Source organism: Epinephelus lanceolatus, chromosome 13 (assembly GCF_041903045.1).
Source record: "Epinephelus lanceolatus isolate andai-2023 chromosome 13, ASM4190304v1, whole genome shotgun sequence".
Classification (NCBI taxonomy): Eukaryota; Metazoa; Chordata; class Actinopteri; order Perciformes; family Serranidae; genus Epinephelus; species Epinephelus lanceolatus.
In genome coordinates this window covers 39,166,709-39,181,314 of record NC_135746.1, presented here as the reverse complement: position 1 = coordinate 39,181,314, position 14,606 = coordinate 39,166,709, and the positions used below count along the sequence as shown (strand labels likewise).

General features: G+C 40.4%; 1 protein-coding gene across 1 annotated transcript; it reads right to left on the bottom strand.

Annotated features, from left to right (window-relative positions):
• Nucleotides 1–6,995: 6,995 nt before the first annotated feature.
• On the bottom strand, nucleotides 6,996–8,881 carry LOC144466601 (uncharacterized). The gene is made up of 3 exons (XM_078174152.1): nucleotides 8,502–8,881; nucleotides 8,116–8,398; nucleotides 6,996–7,931 (listed from the first exon to the last, which is right to left on the bottom strand). The coding sequence occupies exons 1-3, from the start codon at nucleotides 8,879–8,881 to the stop codon at nucleotides 7,242–7,244; spliced, it is 1,353 nt and encodes a 450-aa protein (XP_078030278.1). The 3' UTR covers nucleotides 6,996–7,241.
• Between the last annotated feature and the right edge of the window lie 5,725 nt (nucleotides 8,882–14,606).

Here is a 14,606-nt window from a genome sequence, read left to right as displayed (position 1 = left end):
CTGCACAGAGACAGTTTTACAAAAAGCAAAAAACCTGGATTCAAGAAGTAAGTCATACAGTCACTATTATGCAAATAACACAGTTAAGTATTTAGTGGCTGTTTCTCCCTCTGGAGTAATTATGTTTATTTCTGACGCTTATGGTGGAAAATGCAGTGACAGGTACATAACACAAAACTCAGACTCTAGACTCTAAACTAGACTACTTACGTGCTGGAGATGAGGTGATGGGTGACCGTGGGTTCACGGTGAGGGACTTGCTGGAGGAGTGTAGGGTGAACCTCATCATTCCAGCATTCACACGCAGAGGGTGCCAGCTGACCAACGAGGGGGTCACACGTACACGCCGCATTGCTCATGCTCGCATTCATGTTGAACGGGCGATAAGGCGTCTGAAGGTCTACAAGATTGTCTCACAAACAGTGCCAATGAACTTGGTGCCCAAAGTTGACAAGATTCTCAAAATCTGTGCAGGTTTAGTGAATTTTAGAGCTGAGCTTATTTCAAGTGAACAGTGAGAAGACATTTATTTTTGCACTTAAACACACAAATATGTAATTACGTACATAGATATTTACATACTTACACACATAAATACATACATACATATTTCATTCACTGAATGATTTTGTAAAACAACTGAGGTATAGCTCTACTTTATTTTTAACATAACTTAAACAGGTAAAGTGCTCTATCTTTTCAGAGCTGCATTTGTTGTGAGACTACTTACCTAGTAATCAAAACTTGTTTAGTACTTTTTTTATGCAAAGACAGTTCAAGTAATGTGACTCCAGCTTGTGAATATTTTCTGAATTCTTGTATGCTCTAATATGTACGGATGGGATCTTTTAGGTTTATGATTTTTTTATTTGGAACATACCAAAATATTGTATTGAAAACACCCTTTTCCTTGTAACAAAAAAAATAAACTGAAAATGTCTTATTTTCCTTCATACAGTGCTCTTTTGTTGTCTGTAACACACATTACACCTGTTAAGTGCTTACTGTATTTTCACAAGATTCAGATATTTGGGGCAAATGAAATGTCCAACTCCAGGTGCTCAGATGGTGTCCAGATAACCAGCTTGCACGTCTGCAGCCGCAGTCACATCATTGTCAGCTGGACCTGGAGGAATAAATGTAAAATATGGCTTAGAGTTTATTTTAACGAAGGCGGACAAGTACCCTCTCACATTAGTTCATACATTATAATTAACAAAATTTACCCACCTGGAGGTAGTATCCAAGTGGCCCATTGGGAAGAATGAGATGTCTCCCATCTTCTAAGCATCTGATGTCACCAGTTAGCTGACTTAGTAACTCTGCAAGTGATGTGCTGCTCTTTAGTGGACACTTGATCTCTAGGAGCTGTGTTGAGTCCAGAATTCCATCTGGGCTTGCTCCAAACCAGGGGTAGTCAGGACACACCACCAGGCCTCTCCGCTCCACTGTGTGCCCTTGAGCCTCCATGAGCTGTATGGCTTTGTCCTCATTTTCTTTACCATATTTAGTGGCAGTATTTCCAGTGAAGGTGGGGTGTAAGTGTTCATTGAGGAATTTCTGTGGGTTAGTAGCGCTCCGTTTAGGCACTCTCTTTGCCGTGCTCGCAGTCAGTCGCAGCTTCCTTGCATCATGCCATAGTTGTGATGCGCTCTGTTCGTGGGTCTCTTTGCTCAACTTCTCCACCTGAGCTGGGCTTAGTTGAACATAGGTTTCATAAAAACTGAGACACTTCCTGCAAGTCAGCAATGTGCTGTGCTCTGTATGGGGCATCTGTAGATCACACTGGCTCTGAGAAGACTCATTATCAACATCTAATCTGTAGCACTGTTGAAGGGGGCCATTCGTCTGCAGCTGATATAGTGGGGCCATCACAGAAGAACTGATATAAGTTTTAAATTCTTCGTGATCCTTGAAAAGTTTGGGGACACACAGTGCTGATGACACACTTATGGGATCTGATGTTGATGCTGATGAGCCTTCATTAATATGGTCTGCTCTATGATGTTTAAAATTTATGTGCTTCACCCTTTTCAGCTCAGCATTCTTTCTTGTGCCTGCATTCCACTTTATCTGTACATCAGTGCATGATGTCCCTGTCTTTCCCTGTCTGATTGCATTCTCAACCTGAATTGAAAATAATTAAAGATATATACACATACAATGTTTTTATGAAGCAAAAGCATCATACATCATTAAATGCAATGAAAATGATCATTAAAACGACCAGAACAATCAACATTTACCTTCCAAAGGATGGCAGGAGCATGGCTGCAAGATCTGCCTTGACCTGCAATACATGAACATCCTGCTGTTTGTATTTCATCTGATGTTGAAACTAAAACCCAGGCTCGATGATGAGGGACGTTAAGGCTTTGGCTGGGTTCTACGTCTGCTTTAAGGTAAATAAGACTGTGCCCCACCTCTTTTAACAAAACGCGACCAACCTTATTATTGTGTAGGTACTGATACGCCTCAGAGCTTTTTAGATTGTTCATTGCCTCACCGTCTGAAGCGTCGGAGTTAAGAAAGTAGCTAAAAATGCGACCGTACATTATCTTTGGCCACTTTTTCATGTCATCCTCCCACCCCTCTATATTAGTAGGCAGCGGGATTGTAATGTTGTCTCGTTTGAGCTGTGACAGCTGGTGTTCCCACATGGTTTACATCTCTAACGCTCATAGAAGGTGGATTAGCGTGAACAGTTAGCATGTAAACAAACGTCGGTTCCGGTTCATACCGGAAGTCGCGCCCATATTTCACGCAAGGGCTCATGGGGCCTAGGAATAAGGTGGATATGTTGCACAAATTGTTTTTGAATGTTTTGTTTCTTTTTGCTTGGGGTGTGCGAAATGTCAGTTCATTTTTTTGTGCTGCGCGTAAAAATGACAAAGAAGTTCAGTTCAGTTCATAATGTTATATATGACAACACAGCATCCAGTTGCTAATGGCTAACGTTAGCCTACTGTAGCGTAGCCTCTGAAACATTAACGTTATCTTCCTTCTGCGTTTCCACTTACTAGTAACGTTAATGCTACTATCTAACATTAGCACTGTAACCTTATTCTAAAACTCATCAGCCATCACTGACTCCGGTTGAGTTTTAAAACTCCGGGGTTGCATTTGTAACGTTACACTCGCCCTCCTCTTCCGTGTATCTAACGTTACCATGCCAACGCCTACGTCTATCATAGATGTAATGAGGACGTAATGGAGGAGGGGGGAGTAGGCCGTTGGAGGGAGGTGGAGTTGCAGGTAGAGGAGGATGGGACTTTGGAGGGAGGCGGGAGTTGTGGATGTTCAAATTTTTTCTAAGTGTTGGGTGAAATGCAAGGGAAATGTAAGGGTTGCTTTAATATGCAAAGCTCAAAGGTCAACATCACGATGACATCATAATTTTCTGCTTAAAACACTTTTCTGGCCATTATGCAGTGTCAACTCATCATTTGAAACTGTGCTGACTGTATATCTTCTGTGCAGAGGGAAGATGTGTGTGAAAGCATTCATGTTTTCATACTGCAAAAATGAATTTGTTGTCTCAACATAAAAAAAACCTTGCTGCCTTAAAATCTTGATTTAAGTGAGCTAAGGATATCTAGTTTTATACATTTCCAAGCAAGTTCCAGTCACTTACAATATTAAGTTAAAGTGACTAATCTGAATGGTACTACTGACAAACAGTTTGATCAACTTAATATTTTAAGTTTAGTTAGTGACATTTTTAGCACTACTAACAAGGAAATTTAAGCTGTATGAACTTAATGCCTAGTTGAGGTGACATGACAAGTCGAACCAAAAAACACGTATTTCTACATTTGTTTCAGAAACAAGGAAATATAAGTTATTCCAACTTAGCCCTTAGTTGAATCAACATAAAATTTCAAGGCAGCAAGATGACCTCAGAATGGTACTTGATGACTTCAGAATGGTACTTGATGACCTCAGAATGGTACTTGACGACTTCAGAATGGTACTTGATGACCTATCTAAAAATAGCAAAGGTATCAGTTTCATTACTGTCATTAAAAAAATCTGCTACCCATATAGGCCTACAGTGGCCTGATATAATATTAAATATAATTTATTTAATGGTCTAAATAATGACTGTTTGTGCAGCACTTATGTATGTGTGGTTGAGTTTTCAATTTAATACTATTACAATCTGAAACTAATAATAGGCTATAATGTTTCTCATAACTGTTGTCGGGAGATGACTTTGATAAAGTTTTCGGATGTGACTTCGTCACGTGACAGCTCAGATGTGAGAAAGAGAAGAAAAGATGGCAAGCTGTGCATCAAGCAAGTTGGTCCCCAAAAACCCCACAACTTCACATCTTCTGCAAGCAGCAGCAGCAGCAGGTCCAGTTTCCATCAGAGTGGAGGAGGGAGAAGCGCAACCTGAACCACCCAAAAACAGATGACTGTGGGCAGTCTCCTTCAAAGAAAAGCTGATGCGGTGGCAGGTCCGGTCGGCACCATACAGGAGTGAGCAGGAGCAGAGATAACTGCCTGTTGTTGTGAGCCTGTTATTCAGGGAGACGAAGACCTCCTTCTCAGGTGGAAATGTGATGGAGCCAGGCGTTTTCCTCTGATGTCGAGGGCTGCCTGAAAGTACATGTGCGTTTGTGCCACGAGCTCTCCATCAGAGCGCATATTCAGCACCGCAGCCAAAGTTGTCAATCCACTACGTGCCCTGCTCCCACTGGAAAAAGTAAACATGCTGGTTTGTCTGGCGAAAAACCTTGAATAGTTTTGAAGCATATGATGCTGATATAGTTATCATTATACTTTGTTTTTATGTCATTTTCAATGAAGAGTAGCCTGTTCTGACGGTAAAAACAGTTGGGACTTGGAGAGGGTGAAATTTTCAAACTAAAGGTAGGCTCTAAAAATAAACCAATGAACAGTTTTTCCCGTTGCTTCTCAGGATAGGATTATATATGCCCATTTTCAGTCATGCCTTGTTATTTATTGTTGTGTTTTTCTTATTTGATAAGCCCTAGTACTGGATGCTGTAGAGCTGTGCTTTTAATGTATTTGATTTATGTTGATAGGTTCTACAAATAAACCATTGGACAGTAGCTGCTGCGGTCGGATACGCTGTATAGCACACATTATCGTTACCGCCGTTGTTATTTATTGATACTTTTTTGGAAGTGGACTGTAACCCACAGACAGTGTTATTATTTCATTCTGTTTGGTTGACTGCTGCATTTGCACTTTTTTATTTTATTTTATTTTATTTTTTTTATATTTATTAATATAAAAGTTGTTAATGTTGTACATGTTTTGTTGTTATTTTTTCAGTATTCTTAGGCCTATGTAATGTTTGTTATTATGTTTCTGAATGGTATAGGCACAAGCCGGCATTTTGGTGACTCCCTCTGAGCCCTTTAAAGTGATTTTTAATTAGTCACGGTAATACTGTATACCCCGGGAAAATGTGGGGAAGGTTTAACAGTAACAAAATTTGGATACTGCCCAAGTCTACAGCAAGGAAACTTTTTCTGTAAAAGTTGACCTCATTAACAATCTTAGGTTTGATCAATACCTTCAATAGCATTATTTGTCAAGTCAATGAAATCCCTTATTCTCTAAAATGACTGAGTGGAAAACGAATTACTTTTTAAAAAACTATTTATTTTCACCATCTTTTCAATCTCAAGTTCAGGCATAGTACAGTGAACTAGAAAAATGCCAGCCAAAGGTGCTTAAGGTGCTGAACAGAAGTACTTATACAATTGCAACACAAAATATAGAAGTTTTATATTAAAACTATAAATAAAAATATGTATAAATGTAATAATATAAAAGCTTAGCAGTTGCACCGTTTCTTTGTTTTTAAAAGTACTGACAGTTGCACATCAACAATTGTGTAAATAGGCTACTTGCACAATCACTTCCACGTTTGGCATATTACTGCCTCCCCACTTCCGGTCAGTGCAGATGTCTGTGGATTTAAGTTCCGTAGCAACAAAATCAGTGTGAGACCCATGTTTCAAAAGATGAGTCTTGACAGCAAATTGTGTTTTAAAATAGCACACACAGGCACTGTAGATGCAAGGCAAGGGGCAATATCTACTGAAATGTCCATGTTTTACTTTGTAATGTTGTATAATGCTGCGCCGGTTTGATGATGAAAACATACAGTATTTGCAAGTCCAAGTCATCCAACCTCCAGACCTGTAAAGGAAACAAGTCAGTGTCATATTGACATCTCTATATCGTGTTATTTCAGTAAAATTGTCAGCCCACAATGTCATCCACAGTAAATGCAGAATTAGACTAATAAACCTCATCGACAGCAAATATAGAATCACTGTTACTACACCACGTTCAGCCTTTTACAGTTTTTCTCTATTGCTTAAACACATTTTTTGGAGGAACACCTCCTTTTCTCAAAACTCTACACACAAACCACAAAAACACACACACAAACTGCTAAACTCAACACTTCTCTTGCAAAATAACACTCTGCCTCCAAAACAAGCTCAACATCTTCTCAAAATGGAACTTTGTGTTCAAATGACACACACAGCCATCATATGAGTAGAAACTTGTAGCACCAATTGAACATTGCAGTGCAAAATGGAAAACATGACTGTCTGAATGGAATACACTCAGAATTATACATTTGCATGTTCATGCAGTCACACTTGCCCATTTTGTAAAATGCTGTATTACAGTATAATGTTTTGTGGTATATCCAAATATAAAACAACATATTTGCAGTAACAGAATTTTTTTAATTTTTCATCCAAAATCAAACAAATACAGCCACAACCATCAAAACTGATTTACTGGTGTGCCACATTGTGCCTTTGCTTCCTGTCTGGCCACATGACCTCATCCACATCACAGGCGATGTTTTCCCTCGCCAGGCAGCAGGGGAAGTAATGCCTTGAATGTCGCATGAAACCTTCAGCTGGGACGTCGTCACAGGCCTCCTCCTCAACTCCTCAATGGGGTTCAGGAAGGGGGAGTATGGTGGGAGGAATACAGCAGAAAACTGTGGGTGGTCGGTGAACCAGTCTCGGACCACAGCAGCCCAGTGAAAACTCACATTGTCCCAGAGGACAACGTAGTTGAGCTGCTGTGGCCCAAAGAACTGGTCGTCAGGTGGGATGAGGTGGTTATGGAGTGTGTCCAGGAATGCCAGGAGAAGTGCACTATTGTAGGGACCGAAGGTGGCATGGTGATGGAGGATACCCTGGTGATTCGTTGCCGCACACATGGTGATGTTATAAAGAATAAACAGAAAGCAATAACATAAAACAACTAGGCTGCATCCTGCCTACGGTCCCTGGCTGGACCTCATCTACTTCGCAGGCAATGTCCTGCCTGGCCAAACAGCGGGGGAAGAATCGCCTACAATGGCACATGAAGCCTTGACAGGTCTCAGCAGTCACATCGCCACATGCATCCTCCATGGCTTGCAGCAGTGGGATCCGTGTCTGTGGGTTCCTCTCATACACCTTCCATCTCCAGGCAGAGAAGAACTCCTCAATAGGATTGAGGAAGGGAGAGTATGGAGGAAGATGCAGGACAGAAACTTCAGGATGGCCCCTGAACCAGTCACGGACCAGAGCAGCCCGGTGGAAACTGACGTTGTCCCAGACAATGACAAACCTGATTACCTCTGTGTCATCCATCTGGTCTGGTTGAACAACGATGTTGTAGAGTGTGTCCAGGAATGCTATGAGATGGGCAGTGTTGTATGGGCCAAGGGTGGCATGGTGATGGAGGACACCGTGATGGTTGATGGCAGCACACATTGTTACGTTCCCTCCATGCTGGCCAGGGACCTCAATGACAGCACGCTGGCCGATTACATTTCTGCCCCGGCGCCTTCTCTTTGCAAGGTTGAACCCCGCTTCATCAATGAATATAAATTCATGCAGGTCTGCTGCTGCATCTAGGTCAAGATATCTCTGAAACAGACAGCAGGACAATATTACAGTATATATCGTACACCAAGAGTGTTCAATAGAGTAAAGGCTATTGTGAAACATTGTAAAAAAAAAAAAAAAAAAAAAAAAAAAGAACATCATTGGAGTACAATACAGTAGTGTGTCAGTGCTGATAGCACACAGTTGTGGAATGTATAGGACTTACTTGCACATAGTCATGGCGAATCTTCTTGATTCTGGCAGAGTTCCTCTCAAAAGGAACCCTGTATACCTGCTTCATCCTCATGGAGTTGCGTTGGAGAACATGGTCCACTGTGGATAAACTCACTGTTGCTGTATTTTGGAATATGCGTTGGTCTGCAATGACTGCATCTCGGATTTGTCGGAGGGTTATGACATTGTTTGCCAGCACCATGTTGACTGCTGCAGTCTCCTGCTCATCTGTGAGGAGTCTTCCTCTCCCATCACGGTGTGGTAATCTTGCAGTTCTGCAAAAGATACAAATAGATACAAATACAGCAAGGTCCTTGCAACACTCACTGAATACTGTATTGATATGCAGTACTGCAGCAAGGCGAGTAGGTTTCTTACCTATGCTCATTTCTGAAAGTCCGAATTATTGAGGCAACCGAGAAGCGACTCAAGTTGGGTTGGACTCTCTGGCCAGCCTCCCTCATGGGCAAACCATGGTTGACCACATGATCAATGATAGTGGCCCTAATCTCATCAGAGATTATGGTTCTCCTTTCTCCTCCTCGTCCTCTTCCTCCTTGTCGTCGTCGTCCTCCTCCACCTCCTCCTCCATCTCCTCCTCCTCCTTGTCCTCTTCCTCCACCTCCTCCTCCACCTTGTCCTCTCCCGCCTCCTCTTACTCTCACTCCTCCTCGTCCTCTTCTTCCACCTCCTCCTCCTCTTACTCTCACTCCTCTGCCTTGCTGCTCACCTCTCTCTTCAATGTTGCCACCATCCATTGTTCTCCAAACAAACCAGGAGCCCATCTGTGATCCTTTTATGACAAATTGCTGATTGCTAATTGTACAACAGCCTTTGGAGTTTAGAAATGTGATTGGCAGTGTGTTATGAGGTGCTCTGAGACACATTTACTGCTCCGTGGAATAAATTGCCGCTCATTCATGTCTCTAAAATTAGCTAAATGTATCTAGCCTTCACAAAATTTAGGAAATCTGCTTTGCACAGAGGACTGCATAATCTATTTATATTATGATCACAAAGTGTATCATAATATACACTACAGCTACATTCACAGTTTATAATGCTCACCCAGCTCTGTTCCAATTAGCTGATCGCCACACTGCTCTCTCTCTCTCCCTCTCAACGAGCTGCTAGCATTAGCCGTTAGCCTCCGCACTGTCTGCAGCTAAAAGGAGTGGTGCCTCAAATTGTCAAGACTGCTCTGGACTATAACAGACCTACTAACAAGACTTTCTGTCCTGGGCTTTCCAACCATATCTGTGTTTCCAACTGAGCTGTGCACTTTAACTGTAGTTCATGTAATTCTGTAATTCATTCATCTTCTAACCGCTTCATCCTCTTGAGGGTCGCGGGGGGGCTGGAGCCTATCCCAGCTGACATCAGGTGAGAGGCAGGGTACACCCTGGACAGGTCGCTGACAGGGCTGACACATAGAGACAAACAACCATTCACGCTCACATTCACACCTACGGACAATTTAGAGTTATCAATTAACCTAGTCCCCAATCTGCATGTCTTTGGACTGTGGGAGGAAGCCAGAGTGCCTGAAGAGAACCCACGCTGACACGGGGAGAACATGCAAACTCCGCACAGAAGGGCTCCCACACCCGGGATCGAACCGGCAACCCTCTTACTGTGAGGCGACAGTGCTAACCACCACACCACCGTGCCGCCCCTTAACTGTAGTTTAAAAGGCATTTTAAAGAAAGCATTAAAAAGCAAATTAAAATAGAATAAAAAATCCCAGATGCTTAGCTCGGCGGCAACCTGGCAGAAACAATGATATGCAATGCTAACCCCACTTTTAACTTTACTTGCTAGCTTTAAAAAGCTATTCCCGCAAGACTTAGCTAGGCTAGCTCCTCAGCCTAGGCTTAAACATGTGATAGGCATCTCTACCTAATAATAGCACTTCCAGGCTACATACACTAGTATTTAATAGTGTTGTCACGATACCAAAATCTTTGTTTCGGTACCAATACCAATATGAATTTTGACACTTTTCGATACTCTTCAGTACTTTTCCTAAGGAAAAGTCCTTTTGGATACAAACCTTTAGAACAATAAATAGTAGGGGTGTAATGGTACCAAAAAAATCATGGTTCGGTAAGTACCTCAGTATGGACGTCACGGTTTGGTAACTCAAATGTTCCACCAAGTTTGTGTTGTCTCGTGTTGTCTCCCTTTGCGAAGCAGACTTTCTCTTGTCTTTTTTTACGTGTGCCAGCTGCAAATGTTGATACAGGTGCTGTCATACACACCACTTGTGTAATCTGTGCTCCAGTAGGAACAAGGAAGGCGTTTGTGTGCATAAATGAGTAAAATAAATTAACTAAATTAATGAATTGAATCAATTTCAAAGTACCGGTACTTTCCAAATGCAGTATAGTACCGTTTGCAATACTCTAGTACCGCGGTACTATTTTAGTACCAGTATACCGTGCAACACTAGTATTTAGTAATGCATAATTGGTAACTTCAGAGACAGCTTGCTATAACATTATTAGCTACCTACCTCACACTAGTGATGTGTCGGTCGCGAACGAAACGGCTCATAGAGCCGGCTCTTTGAAGTGAACGATGGGAGCCGGCTCCTGATTGGGAGCCGCTTTGGGGTTTTTTGGGGCGTTTTTCTGTTCAAGCCGCATGTGATTGGTCAATATATGTGGTGTCGTCTGTGTGTCCGCGGTGAACAGAAGGGGGAGGGGCGGGGGTTACAGGCACACACAGCACAGTGAGCACATGAACAGGAGGGAGGGAGACAGAGAGAGAAAGAGAGCAGGCGCTACAGAGAGACAACATGCTGGAAAGGTAAAAAAGTTGAGAAAATGAATACAGCAGGAAAAGCAGTAAAATTTGGAATCATTTCAATTACAATGACAATACAAGGGCAGAGTGTAGAGTCTGCAAGATTAAAATCTCATATCCAAACAACCTGCACAGGCACATGTATGAGAACTGTTCATCCATCAGTGCAATTGAAAGCAAGCAAACCTGCTATTAATGAAGGTGCCAGTGCGTCTACTGCAACTGCTGCTGCAGCTTTAGTTATATTCTGTTGTGTGATTCTGTAAACTTCTCTATGTTGTTTCACTGTAAATAGTTACAAGTTTAAGATAGTTAAGTGTAGTAAAAAGCTAAAAGTTTAAAATAGTTAAAAGTTTTTTTGTACTTTATAATTTATTTTTTGTAGCACTCTGTAGAGTATATAAGGCCATATAAATAGTAAACATTTGATGCAATGTATTTTTTTTTTACATTAGTAATTTATTTTGCACATAATTTTAGATTATTGTTGGTAATAAATTAATTTAAGCAACAAAAATCTGAGGAGCCACTTGGGAACCGAAAGAGCCAACTCTTTTTAGTGAGCCGAGTCAAAACAACCGGCTTTCTAAAAAGAGCCGACCGTGCACACCACTGGATACAGATACAACAACATACATTAAGTATTGTATAGACAAAGTAGGACTGCAGTTCCCAATCTCATACGTATGTGCCATACTGTAGAACATGCTTTGTTTATAGCACAGTACAATGATCCACTTACAAAACTATATTCTACAGTAATCATTGAGTGCTGTATTGATACAGTATCCAGTACTACATACAGTAAAGTCGAGTGAGTAGTATTTCTTACCTATCCTCATTTCTGAATGTCCTTACACTGGATGCCACTGGATGATTGGTTGTGTGTTCCATGTGAAAACAGTGAGATTTGTATTGGAAAAGAGTGTTCAAATATAGAGACTTGTGTGTAGTGTTTTGAGAAGAGGGATGAAAAGGAATTGAGAGCTGTGTGTAAAGTAGATGTGTGTGTTTGGAATTCAGCAGAAGTGGTTTAGTGATTTGGTACATAAATCAAGGATTATGCACATTGTGCTTTAATTTCTGATTTTTGTGTTTAAGCAATTAAGAAAAACTGTAACTAACAATCAATCACTGACTAATAATTATAATTAAAAAAAGAAGATAATAAAATGTTTTAGGTACATATCTACCGCCAACTATAGGCAACTTGGCTGGCAGCTATATGTTGACTGTGTTACCAAGCTGTGTTATTGTAAAGCCCTGAAAAAGGGGGATATTGTGAGAAGAATGTACAGACACGCTTTCCTCTGTTCACGTCTGTAGTGACTGGGAACTCGATCCTCACCTAGCTGTCAATTCGATTGAGACTGGCCAATAGGAACGTGGCCCCGCCCATGACATTATTTTCGCAGCGAAAGCAAAATCCTGACACGACAGCAAAGACTTATTTTAATTTATTTATTTTCATTTTCTTTTTTTGAAAGAAAATGTTTTCACACTGATAGCAAAAAAATAATATTTAAGAGTAAAAAAAAGTTTTTTGAGTTTTTTTTCTCAGAAATCATTTTTTAAATCTCAAATTATTTTTTTTTATATTCTACGACAAAATACTTTCTCTGAAAACTTTATTTAGTCTCAATTATTATTATTTTTTGTTATCAATGTGAAAACTTTTTCTCTCAGATACTTTTTTTCTCTCAAACATTTTTTTTCTCTCATATCATTTATTTTCTCGCATGTAATAAAGACATAAATCTAACTCCATACTCCTCTCCCTTGTCGACCTCCTCGACATTTCTCCTCCAGTTTTTACAAAACTATAACTGACTATAACTATCTATGAACTATAAAAACACGAACTATTGCAAAAAAGATGAACAATGGCAAAACTACGAACTATGGTGAAAACACGGCGAAAAACCCTCAAAAACACGGCATAAAAAAACTCAAAAGCTCTCAAAAAACACTTAATATTATTTACAAAGAAAACACCACCCAAACTCCACTAAAACTCACCAAAACTCCACTAAAACACCGCTAACTCACTCCAACTTGCACTCTCCTCGTCAGCTGTCACACTCCTCCTGCTGTGCCCACTTCCCTCCCCTCTTCCACAGGTAATGACGTCACTACCGTAATGTATATCACTGGAAAGCTCATGTATATAAATGTTTTGTTTGTTTTGTCTTATACTCCTAACAAAACAGATCAATATTACATCATCAATTAAATTTTGCTACTTGCAAAATATCATTATCATATCACTTTTCCAGGAAATATATCATATGGGAACCCTGTATGTAAAATTAGAATGATTGAATTCAAAGAAAATTCACCCCATTTCTTACCTCAGTGAAGTAAAAACGCCTTGGGTGAGACCAGGAGTTTTCCATGCACCATAAACTGTATGGGGTTGATAGTTTTCAGTTCTTCTGGTTCTACAACTAGAAGATTTGTGGAAGGTTTCTTCTCTTATACTCCTAACAAAACAGACCAATATAACCTCATCAATTTAATTTTGCTACTTGCAAAATACCACATTCATAAATCCAATTTTCAAACAATACATTATAACAATCCAACATTCTAAAAACAGAAAAGCCATCAAAACCACTGAGTTATGTACCTTTCTCCACATTTCTCCAAGGCAGCTAATGTATCATTTTTATCTACATTCTGTGATCCCCTGGCATTATTTTATATCATGTTCATGTTATGTATCATGTCAAATCTGCCATTGACTTACATTTCCATGAACTTTATTTAAAAAAAACAACACACTTGACTTTGATCGTGCACGTTTACCGAAATTGCCTTGTGACCGAGCAAAGCGAGTTTGGCTGTGGAAGCCACAGGTGCCACTGCAGCTTTCCCTCCCCTCCTCTCCTGTGTCTCTGAGGGAGGAGGGCAGAAGATGCATTAAGTTTACAGTAGTTTTCATCAGCACACGGGGATATACACACACACGAGCCAACAGTAACAGCTTGTCTACTCTAAAAATCAGTGATATGCACCGGGCTGTGACGAGCGCGTACTGTCAACTTACCACAAGAAATAAGAACAGCATCTTGAATATATACTTTCTTAACACTAACACTTGAATTAATATGTTCAACTGAGTGCCAGTAATAAAGTGAAAAATCTATTATCTTTAACCAAATACACTCACTACATAGACGACAGAGCGGTTAGCATTAGGGTTAGCTCATTCAACTGAGTAATCTGAGTTACCTGGACTGTTGTGATTTAACTGAGGAGTTTACAACATTAAAACTTAATATTTTAAGTTGGCCCAATGATCTAGATACTTTTAGTTGGACTGACTAAAGAAAATGAGCTGAGGTAACAAAAAACCCAAATTCATTTTGACAGTGACATGGATGTAAACTGTAACTGCAACTTGACTGGTTTGCGACAACATATGACTGCAAAGTGCTAATTCTAGTTGTTTTAAATTTCTCAGATGTAATGTGCACATACATACGATTTCAATTTGATAAAGTCATTTCATTTCAACACTAGCATCCCTGGACTTCCACAGGAACTATCCTCTATGCACAGTGCTATTGGTTTTACCATAGAGGTTGACGCATCATCCTCTGTAGAACACAAATAAAGAGATGGTGGTGTCTCTGCAGGATTCAGTTTTGTGGAGTCTTGCATAAGGATGGA